At 40.4% G+C, this 22,454-nt stretch overlaps 1 protein-coding gene across 2 annotated transcripts in view; it reads right to left on the bottom strand.

Moving 5' to 3' along the window:
* Positions 1–368: 368 nt before the first annotated feature.
* IYD (iodotyrosine deiodinase) overlaps positions 369–22,454 on the bottom strand; it is a 38,022-nt gene continuing 15,936 nt past the window's right edge. Inside the window, exons 1-4 of one of the 2 annotated variants that reach the window (XM_024929349.5) lie at positions 16,871–19,210; positions 13,832–13,991; positions 12,081–12,237; positions 369–8,290 (exon numbers count right to left, since the gene is read on the bottom strand). In XM_024929349.5, the coding sequence (XP_024785117.3) occupies positions 8,108–8,290; positions 12,081–12,237; positions 13,832–13,991; positions 16,871–16,994 (624 nt within the window). In that variant the 5' untranslated portion in view covers positions 16,995–19,210 and the 3' untranslated portion in view covers positions 369–8,107. Of the gene's footprint in view, positions 8,291–10,784; positions 10,942–12,080; positions 12,238–13,831; positions 13,992–16,802; positions 19,211–22,454 lie in introns of those variants that run through there. The other variant, XM_003811509.4, reaches the window with a different exon arrangement.

The following is a 22,454-nucleotide window of genomic DNA, read 5'->3' as shown; positions in this document are numbered from 1 at the left end:
TTAGGATTTTGTGTCTATATTTTAAATGTTGCCCTATAAAAATTTTAAAATTTATTAAATAATGATAAGTGCTCTGAAGAAAATAAACATCTGAAGTGATTGAGAGTGACTGGGGTTTGGTTGGGGGTACTGGAGATTGGGTGGTCAAGGAAAGTTTCTCAGCAGAGGTACTGGGTTGAGCTGAATCATGACTGACATGAAGGGAGCAGCCATAACAGTATCTAGGGGAGGAGCATTGCAGGTGGAGAGAGCATCTAATGCCAAGGGTCGTGAATTGTAAAGGACCTAAGATTTTACCCTCCTCGCAAGATAGCAAGGTAGCCTGACTTAGTAGTGTGGATGCTGACAGAAGACACGAGACTACTGGGTCAGAGCAAGATATGTTATTATTCACAGCAGCAGGCAGCATGCTCTTCCTGTTCACACTGCTTCTCCTTGTTCCCCTCCCATGGTCAATATTCAGAGATAAAGTCAGTATAACTTGCTTATGGATTTGGATGTGCAGAATAAAAGAATCACAGAAATTTAAGATGATGATATGGTTTGGCTATGTCCTCACCCAAATCTCATCTTGAATTGTAGTTCCCATAATCCCCACATGTCATGGGAGAGAACTGATGGGGGATAATTGAATAATGGGGGCAGTTTCCCCCATGTTATTCTCATGAGAATGAGTGAGTTCTCATGAGATCTGATGGCTTTATAAGGGGTTTCCCCATTCACTCAGCTGTCATTCTTCTGCTTCCTGTCACCATGTGAAGAAGGGCATGTTTGCTTTTCTTTCTGCCATGATTGTAAGTTTCCTGAGGCCTCCCCAGCCATGCTGAACTGTGAATCAATTAAACCTCTTTCCTTTATAAATTACTCAGTCTCAGGTATTCTTTATTAGCAGTGTGAGAATGGACTAATACAGAAGATTTCTAGATTTGAGGCTCCATCCCAAAAAGTATGAAATGAGGGGCCAAGTAGGGGTGGAAAGGACTCAAAAGTAGTATTTTGAGCATTAAAAGGTTGTGGTGCCTACTAACATCTAAGTGGAGGGACAGAGAAAGCAGCTGGGAGTAAGAGTTTGGAGTTTCAGGGCAAGGTCAAGGCTGGAGGTCTAGACCAGGGAGGGCCTGGCAGATGGAAGGTGCTAACAGCCCTGGGACTGATGAGCTCACTTGAGAATACTTGCCACGTTTACCATACTCACCTGGTCAGCAGAATCACCTGGAACACGTTAAAAACACAGATTCCCATGTCCCTTTCAGATCTTGCATTCTAAAATTTTATGACTAGATTGAGATATATTTCTGCACACATTCAATATGTACTGAATATTTATTGAGCACCTATTATGTTTCAAGCACTGTGCTTGTTGTGATTGGTGAAGCTATAACAGCATCCGGTGGTTATGAAGAAAGACCAAGAGAACCACTGGGACTTTGGCACTAACTTCATTGAAGCAATAGACCAGCATCTAGTATCTACCTCCAGATTTCTCACTAGGAGGGAAGAATAATCCCTTGTTTGTTTGGGTTATAGTGAGGTTTTTTTGTTTGTATTACTTCTGTCAAAAGCATTCTGACCTCATACACACATTTTATTATCCTATTTATAAAACTAGTAAACAAATAAATAAATCTCTTTGGGGAAGGGGGGCTTTAATGAATGTTTGATTAACTCAAGTTGAATAAGCCAAACTCCCTTAAACCATCAGTCTTAGTTATAGGCTTTGTTTATTAAAATCTTTTAAACATTCTAAACTTCTTGTGTAATTTATCATATTTAATTTTCTATTTTAGCACTTCAAATCATTGCTATGACAAGGTTATAACCAATTAAGACAAAACATTCTCATATATTTAAGCATCTCTTGTAAATCTAATACATTAAATTTACAGTAAATCTAGTCTAATACTTTTCATGAGCTAAGTTAAATATTCTTATACCTTTCAACTTCAAATCACAAACTTAAAATCAATTTCACATTTCAAATTGGAATCATAAGCTTTTTAAAGATTCAAATCACTTAAGGAGCATACACAAGATTATTCCTAAACTTAACATGAAAGTATCAATATTATGGATTTGAATTATTGCATTATTTCCATAATGAATTCTACACATTCCCAGAGTTGGAAAATCATTTACCCAATAAGGGAACAGAGGTACTATTTACTATTGTCAAGGACTCATGCCCACAATATGGTGGATAACTCAGATGAGCAGAGGTTGCTTAGGATCTCGGGTCATAAGACAGTGCTCCAGCTCTGGGAGACAGTGCCCTGAGTGCCGTGGTTACTATGGGAACAGGAGGCTCCCAGTTTTCACCCTTCAGAGGGTTTTGATTTTAGAACCTTTATTCCAGTTACCTCCCAAGTATTATTTTTATTTTTAATTATTAGAGTAGAAGGAAGTTGGCGACTCCACCTAGGTTAGCTAACAACTTCCTTTATGATCTCATTGGCTTTTGCGTTTACTTGGCACTCTGCAGGCATTGCTAACATATTTCCATCCCACTCTAAAGACATTTAAATGCTGTTGAATTCAATCCTGAACATTTGGCTCTCAGCCATGACTCTCAGGTCATGATAATAACATAAACCAATCCCCTGCCTCGTGACTTTTTAGGAATTTCCCAAATGGGATTATAGCCTCTCACATTTCATTAGAACTACTGTATTTAGCTTGGCAGGATCTTAGCTTTGGGGGCTGTTCTCCCTTGAGCCTGCCCCTGGATGTCCTGGACGTCATTTGCTGAGGCCACCCAGATAGGGAGCGGACCTGGCATCAGCCTTAGATGCGTCAGCCCTTTCCCTCCACTACCCTGCTGGGAGTTCCTTACCATTCCCACCTCCAGTTCTCTGCTATTCACCCTCTCTAAAAGGTAGATAAACGCAGCGTTTTTTGAGTGTCCAGCCTTTTTTGTGGGCTGAGTGGGGCAGGAGAAGGGAGGCACAGTAGCAGCAGAGCTGAAGCCACATTTCTTCTGGACCTCTCATTACTTGTATATATGTGTGAATTGAAAACACAATGTTACCTTTGTTTCCATTTCACAGAAATTATAAGAGGGCACTCTGCTGACACCTAGCAAAATAAAATTATATTTCTCATGCCTCTCTGGCATAATATCCACTGATAACTATGTGTTTTTCTTCCACTTACTGATATTCCTAAAAGATGCTTACAAAATGTCTTTTAAAACATCACATCAGTTTGAATACTCTTTGGGAACTCCAATATTTAGAAAAACTAGCCTGGGTGTGGTGGCATGCACCTGTATCCCAGCTACCTGGGAAGCTAAGGTGGGAGGATCACTTGAGTCCAGAAGCTGGAGGCTGCAGTGAGCTATAATCACACCACTGCATTCTAGCCTGGGTGACAGAGCAAGAATAAAGTAAATAGAGAAACCTATTGGTGGATCATCTTTGTAAGGTGAATCACCCCCAGTTTGTAAATTTGGCTTAAAATGGGGTGCACTTTGCTGGGGTTTGAGCAAATGTGCAATAACTATTTACCCCCAATTTCATGCAGCAGAGAAGTCACTCTTCCTTTCATAGGGAGGAGCAAATAAGAAGAAATACTGAACTGTCCTCCAGTACTTCTTGATGGAAGTTTCCATTTTGTGGACAGAGGCAGGGATGTCTAGGAAGAAGTCAATCTTAGTTCCACTTTATGTATGTTTGTATCAATTTTCTTTGGCCCAAAGTGATACTCTATTTAAAGCTGTATTAGACAAATATCAACCGATCTTAGTGTTTCAGAAGAAAATCTTTATGCCTTTCACTGTCCTATTCTGATTTCACCGATTTCTTCAACTTTCCTTCTCCCCTCCTTTTCTTTTTTGTTATATCCAGTTTTATTTTCCAAATTCAGAGTTATGTGTTTTGGGGAAGAGACATCCAGCACCTACACACATCTGGGCCTCCTTCCTTGCAGGTGCAGGGGGATGATAACATTGACGACACTGCTCCACCTCCTGTGAGGTCACATGACTAGTTCTAGCCAAAGGGTTGTGAGACTGAGGAGGTCACTCCTAGGCCAAGGTAGGATGGAATTGTTGGGGTGACCTCTTCCAGTGTTTTCTCCCCCTGCTGCCTCTAGGAAGGAGGCCGCCATGCCCTAGAAGGTGCATCCCACGGTATTACTGGGCTACCCCATGCAAGTAATTGTCTCGGAGGGTTTCCAGGCCTGCAGAGGACTTTGCCTGCCCAATAAATGAACTTTTATCACGTCAAGTCACAAGCATTGCATTTGTTGATTGCCAATGCCCCATGGTTCTCAAAATGTGGTACCCAATCACCAGCATCAGCAACACCTGGGAATACATTAGAACTGGAGCATTTGGGCACCACCCAGCCCTACTGAATCACACACCCTGAGGGTGCGGCCAAGCAATCTGTGCTTTAACAGACCACCAGATGCGTGATGCCAGCAAGTATGAGGACCATGGCTCTACCCCGTGCTGGCTAACACAGCTTTGAGTTAAAAATTCCCTCTTGGCAAAGTAGAGTCTTCAGGTGAGTCCTATTAGTAAGACACAAACCATTTTCAACTTTCTTAATTAAGTATACTTCCTCGCAGTGATGCAATCATTCCATTTTTTTTTTGGTTTTAAGGCCTCAGAACAGCAAGAGGATCTATAAGCCTCGCAGACCACTATTTCTAACTTTGAACACAGTTGTCACATGACTGCATTTAATGAACACATAAAAGGAGGTTAATAAGAGCTTGGGGCTGCAGAGAGAAGGAGGAAAATTATCTTTACTTTTCTAGACACCACTGATGGCTGGGGGCTGTGCTGATTTGCCCTGATCGTGATGCTGCAGCAGAAATTAGTGTGGGGTGTGCTTGGGGCAGAAGAAGTGTCTGGTGTTTCTGGTCCCTACAAGACCCTCCATTCCAAGGGGCGGCAGGCTGAAATGGATTTTACGTTCCTTCCAAGGGCTTCCTTCCTCTTCTTGATTACTCAGTCGGTTCCCTGCAAGCAATGTGAGCCTCTGACCTTATTTCTCCTCCGATTCTCATTTCCATTCCTCAAACTCTCCAAGTGGGGGACATTCCAAAACAACCCAATGAAATAAGCATGATATCTGCACCTTCAGTAAATCGCTTAACCTAATGATGGACTTAGAGGGCATTTTTAGGCAAATTATTTATATGACTGAAAGAAATGCTTATTTAAATGTATTTCCATTCAGATTTGACTGTGTTCAAATATAAATTTAAAATAAGAGTATAATGAGAACTGTATATGCTCCACCTAACATTTTACCATGTTAGTTCTCGCTCACACTCTCCAAACACACACATATACACACACCTTCTTTTTTCCTGGAGTAAGTTGTCAATATGATGCTTCATCTCTCAGTACTTCAGCAGGCATCACTCACATCACTAACAATATCACCTACCACCAGATCCACATTCAACATTCCCAGTTGTCTTTTATACCTATGAGATTTTTCCTAAACCAAAATCCAATCAAGGCTTACGCTTTGCCTTTGGTTGTTGGGTCTCTGGTTATCTGCAACAGAGCTCAGACTTTAACAGGCATGAAGATCACCTGGGCGTCTTGTTAAAACGCAGATTTTGATTCTGGATGTCTAAGTGAGGCCTGAGAGTCTTTGATTCTAACAAGCGCCCAGGTGGTCCCAATGATGATACAGGCCCAGGACCACTCTTTGAGTAGCAAGGACAAGACAGTCCCCCTCTTATTCTTCCCACAGTGACACTCACTCCTTAAATAGTCCAGGCCTATTTTTTGTAGAATGATACACATTTTGGTTATTCCACCATGCCATTGACTTCTTTATCCTCTGTATTTACTGTAAACTGAAAGTTAGGTGTAAGACTCGATTAGTTTCCATTGACATCTTTGGAAGGAATACTTCATAATGCATCCCAGCAGGAACACTTAATGTCAGTTATCCTACCATTAATGGTGTGCTAGGACTTTGTCACTTGGTTAAGGTGATGGCCAGATGTTTGCATTATAATTTTTAAAATAAAAATTTAAAGAGTGCCTGCAAAGAGTGAGAACCACGGGGCAATGGCAATCGATAACTCCAATGCTTCAGAAGTAAATAACCTGGCTGCAGATCAGATTGATAACATCAACTACACAGAGAAAAAAATCTTTCAAGTTGGTCTCTGATGGGGTAAGGCTGACTCCCTGCAGGCCAACTCCATCTGGCCCTGCAGCTGCCCCTGAGCCACAAGAGGGCTTCTCTGAAGAGGAGGGAGTCCCTCACCCACCCATGTTACATTTGTTCACCTGAATCCCAAGCAGGGCTGCCTTGCAATGACAATGGTGTCTACCACAGTAAAGGGCCCCCACCATTTATGAATGTTAACCATGTACCGAGCAGCATGCCAAACCCTATGAAGTAGGTGCCATAGACGGAATATTTGTGTCCCCCACAATTCATATGTTGAAACCCTAACCCCCAATGTGATGGTATTAGGAGGGGGTCCTTTGGGAGGTGATGAAGTCATAAGGGTGGGGCCTCATGATGGGATTAGTGCCCTTATAAAAGGCATGCCAGAGGCTCTAACCCTCTTTCTACCACATGAGGACACAATGAGAAGTCAGCAGTCTGCAACCCAGATCAGGGTCCTCACCAGCACCTGACCATGAGGGCACCCCGACCTTGGACTTCCAGCCTCCAGAACTGTGAGAAACAAATTTCTGTTGTTTATCAGCCACATACTCTATGGAAATTTTTTATAGAGAGAGTTTTCTCAAGGAAAATGAGGACAAGAAGAAGAAACGCACAGGGAAAGGGGACAAAGAGGTGAGTAGAGTTGCTTGATGAGAAATCATCCAAGCTGTAAGAGTTTGCCTCTGTAAATATGACACCCCTGGGAGGACGACAGAAGGTGATGGGTGAAGACTACATCTAGCATTCCCTACCTGGCACCTGTGACCCTATCAGTCCCAAACAGCTGTGCTATCATCTGGAGAATAGGGGTCAGTGTGTTTCAGGGGGTGGGCTAGAAGAGAAGGGAGACACTGTGGGTGCTATGTATGGTAAGCAGCTCTCTTTAAGAAAAAGAAAGCAAGTGCTGATTTGTAGTGGTTGTGATGTAAACTCTCCCACCATGGGCAATTTCAAGCTATGAATGTTTAATAACTGTCTTGCAAGATTCTTGAGTATTGAGCAGCTTCTATGAACTGCTTACAAGTCAGATCTACCACACCACTAGGCAGTGCAACTGACCGTTTACATGCCAGCCAGGCCCGTGCGACCCAAGGGTACCCTGTCCTGTTCTGTGAAGGTGACATTTTAGTAACTTTGTTTTTGTTTTTTTTGAGACAGGTTCTCGCTCTGTTGCCCAGGCTGGAGTGCAGTGGTGGCATCTCAGCATCTTGACTCACTGCAATCTCTACCTCCCGGATTCAAGCAGTTCTCTTGCCTCAGCCTCCTGAGTAGCTGGGATTACAAGTGCATGCCCAGCTAATTTTTTGTATTTTTAGTAGAGATTGGGTTTCACCATGTTGGCCAGGCTGGTCTCGAACTCTTGAGCTCAGGCAATCTGCCCACCTCGGCTTCCCAAAGTGCTGGGATTACAGGCATGAGCCACTGCGCCTGGCCATGTTTTAGTAACTTTGATGGTTACTTATTCAAAACTAGCAGAGTGTCCCTGAAGTTTGGTAAAAAAAAAAAAAAGTAGTTCTCAAAAATTAGTGTCTAAAAGCCACCAGAAATCAGAGAACAGGAGACCATTTGATTAATCTAAATTTAAATTCGAGTCATCATGTAGCTGAATTCTTGGGACTATGGTAAATTTCTGATTGTCTCCTCTATGTGAGTTTTTTAAAAATAAAAGAAAAAAGCCAATAGTGATTGTCTAGAATAACTTTTAAAATGTAAAAACCAGGGCATGTTCTTTGTAAAGTGTTCATGCATTTCCAAAGTGGATAAGAAACAGGACTTATGGGACTGGAAGTGCCACAGAGTGTGGAGAGGCTTCTTGACATAGTGTGGCCACCTGAGAAGAGCAATGAGGGGACCTGACACCTGGAGAAAGAGCAGCCAAGAGACCCAAGAGGAGCAGGCGAGAGGCTCAGGGAAAAGCAGGGGCGCCGTCTCCCTGCCACTCCCTTGGGGGGCCCTGCCTACACTGTCACCATGATCTGGTCCAGAGGTTTGCGCTTGAGGTCAGGCACCGTGGCCTCCTTGCTGGGGTACCCCACGGGGAGCAGCATCAGCAGCTTTTCATGTGCGGGGCGGCCCAGGAGCACCCTCAGTCGAGGGCCACAGTTGAGAGGAGTGGTAGTGACAGTCACCAGACCTGCATTCTAAAATAAGAGGACAAGAAAGCATTTTAAAGTCAGCAGGCAGAATGACTGCTCTCCCTCTAACCTGGGGACCTTCTTGTCCTGATTATACCTGCTCTTCCTATCATTTCCCTGAAGTTGGGCAGCAAAGAGGCTGCCAGCTCAAGTAATGGCATCGTGAACCTCCCTGCCCCCATCAATCTCCCCACCCCCTCCCTTCTTTTAACCAAGCAGTGGCAAGCTTCTGGAAGAAGAAAAATACTACTATTTTTCATTGATGCTTAAGAAATAGGAATGGTTATTTTACAGAAAAATACTGTAGGAATCCAACTACAGTAGAGGAAAGGCAAAAACACCAGGGAGTTCCTTTTAGCTGAGGGGTTGGTCTGTGTCCTGGTACAAGAACCAAATGATAAGAGAGTCCACCAAAGCAGTGTCCTAGCCCAAATGCAACATAATTTTCCTACTAAATATAAATATTCGGGTTTTTTTTTTTTTTTTTTTGAGACAAAGTGTGGCTCTATCACCCAGGCTGGAGTGCAGTGGCATGATCTCGGCTCACTGTAACCTCTGCCTCCTGGGCTCAAGCCATCCTCCCACCTCAGCCTGCTAAGTAGCTGAGACTATAGGCATGCACCACCATGCCTGGCTATATTTTGTATTTATTTGTAGAGATGGGGTCTTGCCATATTGCCCAGGTTTGTCTCAAACTCCTGAGCTTAAGTGATCTGCCCGTCTCAGCCTCCCAAAGTGCTGGGATTACAAGTGTGAGCCACCATACCTGGCCAATTTTCCTGCTAAATATTCTTTCCTGAACTCCAGTGATCTGCCTGGAATCTATGATTTGTTATCAATAACTCTAATATTGGCATTTGAACCCATATATATTTATGAACCCATATATATATGAACCCATATATAGATACATGCACATATATGAATCTAGAGTGACTCAATATAGTTTCTTGCTGAAGGTCTCTTATACAACTTCATCATATACCTTGATTAACAAAGATTTCACAATACCTGAGAGACTGTTCTCAAGAATACATGCATCAAAAAACCTAACTGATTTCTTCTTTCTGTCATTAGCTCTACTTTATCACGGCGTTTCTTCTCCTTGATCATATCTTCACATAGTATTTGAACGTGCAATGGATAAATCTTAATTTTTTTTTTTTTTTTTCTTTTTTGAGACGGAGTCTCGCTCTGTCTCCCAGGCTGGAGTGCAGTGGCGCGATCTCGGCTCACTGCAAGCTCCGCCTCCCGGGTTCACGCCATTCTCCTGCCTCAGCCTCCCGAGTAGCTGGGACTACAGGCGCCCGCCACCACGCCTGGCTCATTTTTTGTATTTTTAGTAGAGGCGGGGTTTCACCATGTTAGCCAGGATGGTCTCGATCTCCTGACCTCGTGATCCGCCCGCCTTGGCCTCCCAAAGTGCTGGGATTAGAGGCGTGAGCCACCGCACCTGGCCAAGTCTTAAACTTTTTTGAGAAAATATTTACACCTTAATTTAGTGTCATTTTATATCTTGGTCCTTTTCAAGACATAGCTTTTACTCCATACTGAATTTTGTATGTCTCTAGCAGTAGAAACCTGCAAATACACAGACCATATTAAACAATTCCTCTTATTAATATTATTAATGTTAAGTTGACTTCTATTATTATTTTATCTTTCACTCTCTCAATGTGAGTACTTTGGTCTTGTTATAGGTCAGGATTTTTTTAACTGGAATCCTCAGACCCCCAAAGGGCCAAGGATTGAATTTAGCAGGTCCATGAGCTTGAATTTGAAAAAAAAGTTTTCATATTCACTAACATCTAACTGAAATTTAGCAGTTTCTTCCTTTATAAATGTAGGCAGCAAACCACAGTAGTGTTAGCAATATCTATGACTTTATCACCAATGAAATCCACAGTTATTTTCATATCATTTTACAGTTGTTATAGATATTTTAAAATATCATTACATTCATCACTACTTTAAAATTACAGAGCTACTACTAGCTCTTGGTATTTAATATATTAATAAAGGCTTGTATATTATATTCTAAACAACAACCACCACGGCAAGTTCCTATGACTACAGAGCCAACCATGGAAGCAGAGCATCCCCACCCAGTGAGATGCTGATGCCCGTTGATAGGGGACTCAGTGGCCAAGGGGTACCCCATCGACCTCTTCCCAAGCCTCCAAATAACAAACATCTAAGTAAAAGCAATGAGTAGCTTCCAGACAGTTCCCCGCCTGCCCCTCTCCAGCTTTTCCAATCAGATCACCACCTCTAAACCCGACCAGGAAGTTCTGGAAGCTGCCTCTACAAGACACGCATGGCGCGCTTATCGGACCCAGTCACCATACTGGAGATGCGGGCTTCATGGAGATTTTTCTTTCCTCCACCACTAATCATAACCTACTCTCGGGATTATGCCTTATGAAAGCTAGGGGGCAGCAAACTCAATGGCAAAGTGAAAAAGACTGCCTGCTGCAGAGGCACCTGGGCGGCCTTGTGAGCTGAGCTTGCTGCAGGCTTCGCTGCTTCTTCCAGGACCCTCAATCAGGTGGCGGTGCCCCGCAGTCTGATGCCGCATGGTGATTCCATTATTTACCTGCTTACAGGTTCAGGAAGGAAATCAATGCCAGCTCCTTCAGGATAATTTTTCCAATAACCTAAAACACATTTCAGTGACTACATTTTGGGAGGTGTTATTCAACATACATGTTTTTCTTTGAGATAGTGAAGAAGCTCTTTTTTTTTTTTGAATCCATTGTCTCTCAAAAGTATGGTTACTTGCTCTTATAATCTTGTTTTCTACATTTATTTTATGGGTTTACCATCTCTCTCTATCCACTACCCATCCCCCAGTCTCTGCTAGAATATACAGTTCATCAGACAACTATCCCCAGTGGCTCCCAGGAACTGCCACGTAGAAGGAGCTCAGAGGCCAGGCATGGTGGCTTACGCCTGTAATCCCAGTACTTTGGGAAGCTGAGAAGAGTGAATCACTTGAGCTCAGGAGTTGAGACTAGCCTAGGCAATATGGCAAAACTCCATCTATACAAAAAATGCGAAAATTAGCATGGTGGTGCCTGCCTATAGTCCCAGCTATTCAGGAGGCTGAGGTGGGAGGATCACTTAAGCCCGGGGGTCAAGGCTGCAGTGAGCTGTGATGGTGCCACTGCACTCCAGCCTGAGTGACACAATGAGACCCTGTCTCAAAACAAAACAAAAAGGAGCTCAGAAAATATTTGTGGAGTGAATGCACTGTTGAGTGAATGCATGAATAGTTTGAAAACTATACAGCAATCCTGCTCCACTTCATGTTAGCATTGCTCTCCTTCCTATGCAGATGGAATTTTTGAAAAGCACATGACCTTCTTCCTAATGCCATGCAATGCAAACTTCTCAGAAAAGGGCCTCTATGAAGAGCCCTTCTCATGGCTTTTTAGTCATTCCATCATCTCTGAGAGCAACAGTAAACGTAACCAGGGAGTTAGCCTCTGTGACTTTTAGGCTCCAAAGTGCTTCATGTGTGTCTGCCAAAACCCTTGAAACTTCATGTTGTTACAGATGACTGCAAACGCAACACCAATTTTTCTAACTTGAAATGATGTTATAAGTGAATTCCCAGCTTGCTGAACCATCATAGTCACCAATCCAGGTTTCCAGAGTCAGTTTTCACATCAGAGTTACCTCACTTAGGAATTCTACTTTAGATTAAAAAAAAATTTCCAAATGTCCCTGAATTGAAAACTCAGCTGAAATGTTCTAATAAGGCCACCCTGTAACCCTTGATGTCTCAACATACCTGCAGGGCAGCTAGCAGGATGCCACAAGCGATGGAAACACTGATCTCATTGTAGTAGTGGACTTTTTTCTTGCCATTTGTGGCAAAACCATGTACTTGTTTGAAAATGAGAATCAAAATAGGGGCAGTATCCAAGTACTCTTTAATCCAGTTGGTTCTGTGAAGAGAAAAGAGATTCAGGATAATATTTGCCCATATTTTTTGTTCTCTTTTACTACCTTAGCTTCTTTATGATAAAAATAAAAACATATTTACTCATCTTTTATATTTAAATTGAAAAGCTGCAGAATTTTTGTTTTTGTCTCATTCCACTTTTTCTGACCAGGATCATTCAATTTCATAAACATGTCTTAATAAGTGCCTAGTATGGCAAGACATATGAAATGCTGAAAGATACAAGGGCAGGTCCTACTACCCAGCATGCACTGGGTCAAAATTCAGCAAGGGAGAAGGCAAGGATGGCAGTGAGGTTTAGCCAAAATCACAGGTGGGCAGATGGCAATGCTGTTCACCCAGTTATAGAAAAAAGGAAGGGAACTTCTGTGGGAGAGGGAGATCATTCATGTAAGGTGTAAATGCAGAACTGAATTTTTGTTTTCCAGCTCAGAATATCTTTCTTGATTTCATTACCCTGGCCCACACATTTTGGCAGAAGTTTTATTCTAGCACAGATAGTCAAAGGACAGAGAGTCATATAATCCCATATATTGGGATTTTACCTTAGGATATCTTATATCATTCATTAGCAAGAGACAATCACCATTCATTTCATTTCTAGCTTGGTTATGCTTCCTTGTTCCAAAGCACACGAAACTCACTTGTGTATTTCTCCATGGTTCCTCTTACGCTATGAACATCTGTATGTTACACTTTCAAAGCTACTTAACCATACTTCAACCAGCTTAGTCACATTTGACCATTATCATTTCTTTTCTCCCTATAAAGAGGGAAAATGGTAACGCTTTAGAAGATCTGCACTGGAGCTGGACTGTCTTGGCCACTGGGCAAGCTACTTGGCCTCCCCTGGAGCTGTTACCTCCTCTATAAAATGTACTCTTGTGTACCCACCCCCTGTGGTTATTGCAAGGGTGAAAATAGTTAAAATACATAAAGTGGCTTAAAGCCAAGCATCAGAATTTTAAATCATGGAAATATCAACACAGAAGAGCCACTTGTAATCCACTTTCCTGACTCACTCGATGAACCAACAGTCTCCATTCCCTCCACAGAGCACGCGGACTGTGCTTCGGCCCCCGGAGCAGACCCCGAGGGCTGCATTTGTTGAGGGACCACAGAGAAACTACTTACACTGAATTCCCCTCCACTTCTTTCCTGGAGTTGAGGAAGCCAAAAAGTTACTAAGGCCTCACAGATAACTACACTTGTGTTAAACTTGTCCTAAAACTAAAACCTGCTTAGTAAAATCATTTGGAAGACCTGATCACTTTAGCAAAATGTAATTTGCTTCATGCAAGATCTTGAGAAGAATTTTACCATTTTATGTTCCAGACGAGTGAAAAGTGAAGTAATTCCTCAATTATTTACTAAGCAAATAATTGAGTCAGAGCCTATTTACCAAACGCTCACATGGCAATACAGGAGTGAGCCCTGACTTAACTTCCGTAATTCCTCCAAGAGGCAGAATAGAATCAAGCTTTTTCACGCTTACAACAAAGCCAGGACATGGTGGTGGTGGTGATTTTATTTTAAGAGGCCAAGGCAAACATCCCCAGTTCCACCACTGTTTGTACCTCAGTTTCTTGAGGTCTGTGACCCAGCGATGTCCCATCCTTTTCATGTAGTTGATCTCCTCTTCCTCCTCAATGATCTTTCGAATCTTGTGCTTCACGTCTGGGTCCTTCACAACCACGAAGGTCCAGGGCTCTGTGTGAGCCCCACTCGGAGCTGTTCCTGTCACCCATTCCATTAAAATCAGAAATTAAAACTGCAGGAAAGTGTGAGACTGCTAATTAAGGAGAGGCTCATCCCTGTAGTCCAAGCACTTTGGGAGGCTGGAGCTGGAGGATCAAACAAAATTTTGCAGATTTTTTTTTTTTTTTTTTTTTAACTAGCAGGGTGTGCTGGTGTGTGCCTATAGTCCCAGCTGCTTGGGAGGTAGAGGTGGGAGGATTGCTTGAGCTCGGGAGGCAGTGAGCCATGATTGCACCACTGCATTCTAGCCTGGCAACAGAGTGACATCCTGTCTCTTAAAAAAACTTTTTTTTTTTAAGGATAAACATAGTAATTCATACTTGGCCAGGGGCAGTGGCCCATGCCTATAATCCCAGCACTTTGGGAGGCCAAGGTGGGTGGATCACCTGAGGTCAGGAGTTCAAAACCAGCCTGGCCAACATGGTGAAACCCTGTCTCTACCAAAAATAGAAAAATTACCCGGGTGTGGTGGTGGGTGCCTGTAATCCCAGCTACTTGGGAGGCTGAGACAGGAGAATCGTTTGAACCCTGGAGGCAGAGATTGCAGTGAGCTAAGATGGTGCCACTGCACTCCAGCCTGGGTGACGAGAATGAAACTCTGTCTCAAAAAAATAAAAACAAAAATAATTCATACTTGCTCAAAATGAAGTTAGATAATCTGGAAAACAAATGCCTGGCAGTGAACCCTGTCATGCTGCTGCCAAGTTTGTTTTGTTCAGCGTCAGGCCAACTGATCAATGATCAAGCTCTGTAGTTCCAGGGTTGTGGGAACTCACCTCTGCTTCTCTAATTACATGGGAGAAAATGTCCCCAAGTAACTGCACCATGCCTACTAAGGAAAGAAACTCAGGGGAAATTTTGACAGCCAGAATTCTCCAGACTGTCATTTGTTTTAGTATTCTTGAAAAAGAATAAAGTTGTGAAGGTTATTGAAGAAGGCAAAATGTACATGGTAAGATGGTTTTAAAAACACTCTTCAAAAGGCAACTTAGCTATACAGTGTTTGGTCCCTGTATCAAAGCTATGAGTGTGGCACTGTGAGGTTTGTCCTTGGGGACACACAACAGTTGGGGAATTCTTTTTTTTTTTTTTTTTTTTGATGGCATCTCACTCTGTCACCAGGCTGGAGTGCAGTGTCACAATCTCAGCTCAGTGCAACTTCCACCTCCCGGGTTCAAGCGATTCTCCTGCCTCAGCCTCCCGAGTAGCTGGGACTACAGGCACCTGCCACCACATCCAGCTAATTTTTCTATATTTAGTAGAGACGGGGTTTCACCATTTTAGCCAGGATGGTTTCAATCTCTTGACCTCGTGATCTGCTCGCCTCGGCCTCCCAAAGTGCTGGGATTACAGGTGTGAACCACCACGCTGGGCCCAGTTGGAGAACTCTTAGACATGGGTACTCAATACGCACGGCCATGTGTCATTCTACTCCCAGGGGGACTTCGGGAACTCTCAGCCCACATCTTGATCAGTTCCAGTGTCCCAGGGCAAAGCTTCACAGTGCATCACCTTTGTCCAAGGAGCCTCAATTCCTGTGGGATTCTGGTGAGAGTAGGGGCCAGCTTCTGATCTGGGTGTCGTCCCTCAACCCTAGAGATGGCCCACTGTTCCCAAGGGGAGACCACAGTGACTCATGGGTGGGATATTTCAGAAGAAACTGTTCCTTCCTTCCCATTGGATAGTTTAATGGAATAAGCAGCACCTATGGAGGGAGGAAGGGCTGCAGACTCTTGGTGGGGTTCTTGCTTGCCACACACCACTCCCAACACTAGAAGTCACAGCTGGCTTGGGAAATGCAAGTCAAAGGCTAAACATGAGGCCCAAATTTCTGCACAGAGTGATTCCAGTTAACTTTGTACCCATTTTATTTGTTTACTAAATATTTGTATCTCTAAACATAAGAAATAAATTTTTCCCTAATGTTTTTAGTTGTGTCAAATTTACCTTAACAGCATATGTGTACATATACATATACAAATACAGATACAGATAAAGGCTAAATTTAGTAACTGCTGTTAGTTAGGCTAAGGACTCAACAATCTAATGTATTTGTATTCCTAACTGAAGTAAAGTATTTTATTCTTGCTTCCTTTCACATTGGACAATAGATTAATAACGGGCATGTGATAATTTTTGCAAATAAACTTAAATATGGTTTATGTAAGAATAAGACTCCAATCACAGGAGATTCTCAAGTAGGGAGCTTTCTCTTATTTCTCCTCCCCATTTTCTGTAGCTCTGATTTTTTTTTTCTCAGTGGAAATATTAATTTACATTAAAAATGGGTTTTTTCTTGCTTTGGTTTACTGTGCAAATTTACATAAGTAAATTTTGCTAGTTAATGAGAATACTGTACTACAGCATCATGGTGTGTAATATAAGAAATTTGCTTCCAAAAAAAACCAAATATAACTGTGAGTATGCGAGTGTGTGTATGTCTGGTGTGTTTTAAGGAGAGGGAAAGAAAGAAGGTGTATCTCCTCCAATATATTAATATAATGATGTGATCAGAAATCTTGGTTTTTAATTAAAAGATCATGAACTGAATAATTTCAGAAGTTTTGAACTATTGTCACATCTTCTTCCAAGAAGCTTGTAATAGTCAAAATGTGGAAAGTAGAAGTCATTGTGTTTCTGGCACTCACTCAGCATTTGGGTAAGACTTTATAGATAAACATATCACTCTAGGCTTTATTCGCTATGTTTAAACTTTGACATTTTTCCATTGTTGGAGTCACACCAGTAAGGTGACTAACATTTCCAAAGACCCCATCTGCAATTACAAACCTGCTGTTCTGATGACATTATCAATGACTTCCATTGGGACTTGCTCATTTCTTATGAACCTGACTGACCGTCTCTTATTGAGAAGTTCATAAAATTCCTGAGACCTCTTAACCATTTCCTTCTCGGGATAGTGGGTATGAGAGAAGGGGATGTGTTCAACTTTTTCTTCTGATTCTTGCCATTCATCAGCATCTGCAAATAAGAACAAGAAAGGTAACAAACTAAATGATCCCTTGGTCATAAGGTGACCACTGGGGAGAAGGAGATAAAGTGCTTAAATGTGTAAGGTTATGAACTCAAAAAAATACTATAAAATGAAAAAAGAATAGATTTACAGAATCCTTACCACTGATCTTGACTATCCTTAAAACTCCAGCTGGGTGCAATGGCTCACACGTGTATTCCCAGCTGCTCTGGAGACAGAAGTGAGAGGATCGCTTGAGCCCAGGAGTTCAAGGCTGCAGTGAACTATCATCACACCACTGCACTCTAGCCTGGGCAACGGACACAGACCCAGTCTCTTTTTAAAAAAAGGAAGAAAAGTCCGGGCATGGTGGCTTACGCCTATAATCCCAGCATTTTGGGAGGCCAAGGCAGGCGGATCACTTGAGGTTGGGAGTTCGAGACCAGCCTGGTCAACATGGTGAAACCCCGTCTTTACTAAAAATACAAAAATTAGCCAGGTGTTGTGGTGCACACCTGTAATCCCAACTACTTGGGAGGCTGAGGCATGAGAATCGCTTGAACCTGGGAGGCAGAAGTTGCAGTGAGCCGAGATTGCACCACTGCACTCCAGCCTGGGTGACAGAGTGAGACTCCATCAAAAAAAAAAAAAAAAAGAGAAAGGAAGGAAGGAAGGAAAGAAGGAAGGAAGGAAGAAAGAAAGAAAGAAAGAAAGAAAGCAAAAACTCCAGACTAATTATAAATCAAGAAAAAGAAAAATTTTACCAAAAAAAGATGAGGAATTCACATTTCTGTTAATGATGGACTAGGTTATTTGAAACAATCTCCTGTCAGTTGAAAACCACTCAGATCTCTAAATAAAGTATTTTTCAAAGTCTTTTTTAAAATCGTTGAGCCTACAACATAGCAAGAAATTTGCAGGCCAAAGTGAAGAGAAAATATGAACTCACACAGGTAGATAAGTGCAGAAGGTACATTTTTTTCTCTACTGTATTTGCCAATCCCTACACATTTGAATTCCATTTGTATATCTTCAGGGATTAAGGGTGACAGATATCAAAGCCCAGGCCCACATAGAATGTGAAGTCTAATAAGCTAGGACCCCAAAACTACATCCTTAGGGGAAGTGTCAATCATAAGTAAATTATTCCTCAACGGTTTATATCAGTTTGATGAGTCTTGCCTCAAACTTGAACTTGGAATAAACTTGTCCTGCCTGAAAGTACCCCAGTTGTCTAGCAGAAGAAAATGCCAATATACAAATAATTTTAAGTACAATCATCAGCAACCCATCAAATGCAATCAGGCACATAAAGAAGAAAACATATTGGACAAGAAACAGCAGAATCAACTTAAAAAAAATAAAGTCAGATGCCCAAAGACTCCAAATACTGGAATTATCAGACCCAGAAGATAAAACAACTATGATTACTGTATTTAGAGAAAAAAGACAAGCTTATATAAATCTGTAGGGTACAGGAAAGAATAAAAGGAAAAAAATTAAAAAGAAGAAAAAATAAAAACAACAGCAAAAATAAAGAATAAAAGCTAATATAAACAATCTGAAAAAATAGAGAACTTCTGGAATTGAAAAATAATAGAATTAAGAACTTAAAAGGATGGTTGACTAGCAGGTTAGACTAGCTACAGAAAAATTAATGAACTGGGAGGTAAGTCAGAAGAAAACACTTAGAATTGGGCAAGGAGAGACAAAAAGATAGAAAATATAGAGGAAAGGGCAAGAAAAAACAGAGCAGAGTGAAGAGTGAGAATGTCTAATATACATTTGATCATTTGATTCAAAGAGTATATGGTGGAGGCAATATTTGAAAAGATAGCATCTGAGATTTTTGCAGAACCCATGAAAAATACCAGATCTACAGATTCAAGAGGGCTGGTAAATTCTTTTTTTTTTTTTTTTTACAAGAACTTTTTTCTTTCTCTTCTTTTAAAATTAGAAATGGGGTCTTGCTATGTTGCCCAGGCTGGACTCAAACTCCTGGCCTCAAGGGATCCTCCAGCTTCAGCCTCCTGAGTAGCTGGGAGTACAGGTGTGCACCATTGCACCTGACTATTTTTAATGACATTAAACACAGCTGCTACAAGGGGAAAAATGTGATTATAAAGAAGGTGCCAAACTTCAGGTTCATAATTGATCTTGACAACAATAAAAGTAAATCAGGGGCTGCGTTAGTTGCAAAACTACAAGTTATTTCAGGCTTCTTGCCTACAGGTAAGCTACGTAAATGGCACATTTTTACTCTGAGTCCTAGTAAACTCAAAGCGTTATTTTTAAAAACTATAGTTTTTACAATAAAATATAAAAATATTGAAAGCAACCAGAGAAAAAGTTTACCTCGGGAAGAACACAGAAATAACTGAATTTTTAACCATGGCAAGAACAGTTGCATTGAATAGAAATGAACTAAATGTTCCCGATAAAGGCCAATGATTATTTTAAGTCCAAGTATGTTGTTTATAAGGGATACACCTAAAACATAAGCATATAGAAAGGTTGAAAGTCATACCATGCATCACATAACTATACTAGTTGAAAAAAAATTAAGGCCAAAAGCATTATTGATAATAAAAAGGGTCAGTTTATAATAATACAATTTAATTTACTGGGAAAACATAATTTTAAATATGTATGCAATTACATTACATGACCTCAAGACAGACTTTTAAGAAGAAATGTAAAAATCCACAACACAGTGAAAGATCTTAATGCATCTCTCTTGGTAATGATAGAATAAGCAGAAGAAAAAAATCAGTAAGGTTACAGAAGATTTTAACAAGGTAATTGACAAAGATAACCAAATAGGCTTACATAGGACACTGCACCAAACAACTACAGAACACATTTTTTTTAAAGCAGACTTATTGGACCAGAAAATAACTCTCAACATATTTTAATGGCCCAATAGATAATGATCTCTGACTGTAATGCAATTAAACTAGTAACAAAAAGATAACTGAAAAAAACAAACAAAATACCTTAAAGAAAATTAGAAAATATTTCAAAATTAAAATATGAAATTATTACATATTGAAAAATCTATGCAATAACATTAACATATTATATTTAGAGGGAGATTCCAAGCCTTATACATACATACATTAGATAGGAACAAACTCTAAAAATTAATGAATTAAAAATCAATTTCAAGAAGTTAGAAAAAATACCCAAATAAAACCAAAGATGGTAGAAAAAGTAAATATTAAATATGACATATTAAGGAAAACAACAACAAACATCCAATAGGGAGAAACATCAAAACCAAAGCTAGTTCTCTGTAGAAACTGATTAAATTGGCAATCCTCTGTCAAGATTGATCAAGGAAAAGAGAAAGCACAAGTAACAAATATCAGGAATTAAAAAGGAGGCATCAGTACAGATGCTACTGTCATTCAACAAATAGTATGAGAATATTTATTATACCACTATATTAGAAAATTTATATAAAATAGACAAATTTCTTAAAAATATAACCTGCTAAAACTAACTTCAAAATAGAAAAACTGAAAAGTCTGCTGACTATTAAATAAGCTGAAATAGTAAGCAAAGATTTTCCTAAAAGAGAAAGCAAATCTAGGTCCAGATATAATAGAAAAAGAGTAAACACCCTCCAACTCATTTTATGGAATGACCACAACCTTGATACCAAACATAAGTAGGGCATTAAGAGAACAAAAAACTACAGGCTCAACTTCCTCACAAACATGGTACAAAAATCCTAAATAAAATATTAATAACAGAATTCAGCAATTTATAAAAAAAATACATCTTGGCCAAGTTAGAATTATCCCAGGAATACGAGGTTAATTTAACATTAGAAAAACAATCTTTTTTTTTTTATCACATTAAAAAGCTGAAGAACGTAAACCACAAAAATCATTACAATGCAGAAAAGGTGTTTAGTAAAACTTGACATTTATCTCTTAGTAAATTTGGAGAAAGGAACTTTCTTAATCTGATAGTCTAACTATGGGGGGAGAAACCCCACCACATCCAGCTATGGTAATGATGTATCTTTGAAACCCTTCCATCAGTGATTGAGAACAAATAGGATGTTCTCACCACAATTCTAAATATGAAAGATTAATTTTTAAAGCTTTTGGAAGAGAATATAAGAGAATGTCTTCACGACCTTGGAGTGGAGAAGGATTTCTTAAACAAGACACAAAAAGATTAAACATAAGAAAAGAACTGTTACATTTAATTACATAAAATTTCTCATTATGTCTGCCTGCTTCTGCCACTTCTTCTGTTTTCCCCATTACCCTCCTGTTCAGAAAGTTCTGCAAGCTCATTATCAGTAGTTGAAGATCTTAGAGAAGATGAAGATGCAACAGAAGGGTCAATCACTGGAGCTAAAAATGCTAAAACTGAGGAGAAAGAAAATGAGCCCACAGATATGGCAGAAGATAAGAAGGATGATGTGTCTAGTGCACTAAAAGCTTCACCAAGGGCACACCCAGTTATGTTATTTTAGAAGAAGATTTTCCAATAAATAACTTTGTGAAGTTCAAGATAGTCTCTACAAACAAGAGTTCTGAAGACTGTATTGTCAAATTCCCAGATACTACATTCCAATATTCTCAAAATTTTTCGTTATATATCCAAAATTTCACAGCTTTTCTGAATACTGTTTCTTCATTTCACTTAAGCTCATGAAAAGACATACTTCTGAACTAGAAAGATTTCAACAGAAAAAAATTCTAAGATGCTGTCTTCAAACAGTTAAAATTATTGAGGGGAAAATGTTTGGATGGCAAAAATATAATAATAATAATAGATATTCCTTGCTTGTCTTAGGCTGGTCTTGGGCTTCTGGTTGTTGCTGAGTTTTATCAATTCCTAGAACCTAGGAGGCAAAATATACCAAAATGAGGCCAGTACAGAAAGTAAACCTCAGTATATCAAATCAGAATGAATTGTTATGTGTTGGAATTTTTTCAGTGAAATTTGAATCGCATAAAGCAAGCTTCACTGAGAAGGCTGCCCATGGAGTAAACACTGAAAATATTGTTGGGATCTAATGAGTAGATGGTTCTTTTACACAATAATTCAGTCTTTAACAAACCTGCCCTAATATTTTTCAGCCTGATGGGAATGGGTGCAGAGAAGCCATATCACACAGAAAGCAACTCCTACTTAGATAAGAACAGATCATCAGTCTGCTGTGATATTGCTGAAAATGCTCAGCACTCACTTTCCTAAAATAACAAATTTAAGATGTTTTAAACCATTAAAATGTATGTGTGTGCATGTGTTTGTGTCCTACCTGAACCATTATTGTACTACCTAAACTGTGTCTTTAGGAAACTGAATATAATGTTGTTATATATCTTCCTCATTGACAACCTCCCCAAAACCCAATTATATGTGCTTGATATGATGTGTATCCCAGGCCTTGAGCTGTGTGATGGAAGAAAATAACTTGTTACTTTTTTCTTTTAGTAGAT

Source organism: Pan paniscus, chromosome 5, assembly GCF_029289425.2.
Source record: "Pan paniscus chromosome 5, NHGRI_mPanPan1-v2.0_pri, whole genome shotgun sequence".
Taxonomy (NCBI): Eukaryota; Metazoa; Chordata; class Mammalia; order Primates; family Hominidae; genus Pan; species Pan paniscus.
The sequence above is the reverse complement of the archived record's forward strand: the minus strand, read 5'-3'. Positions and strand labels throughout refer to the sequence as shown.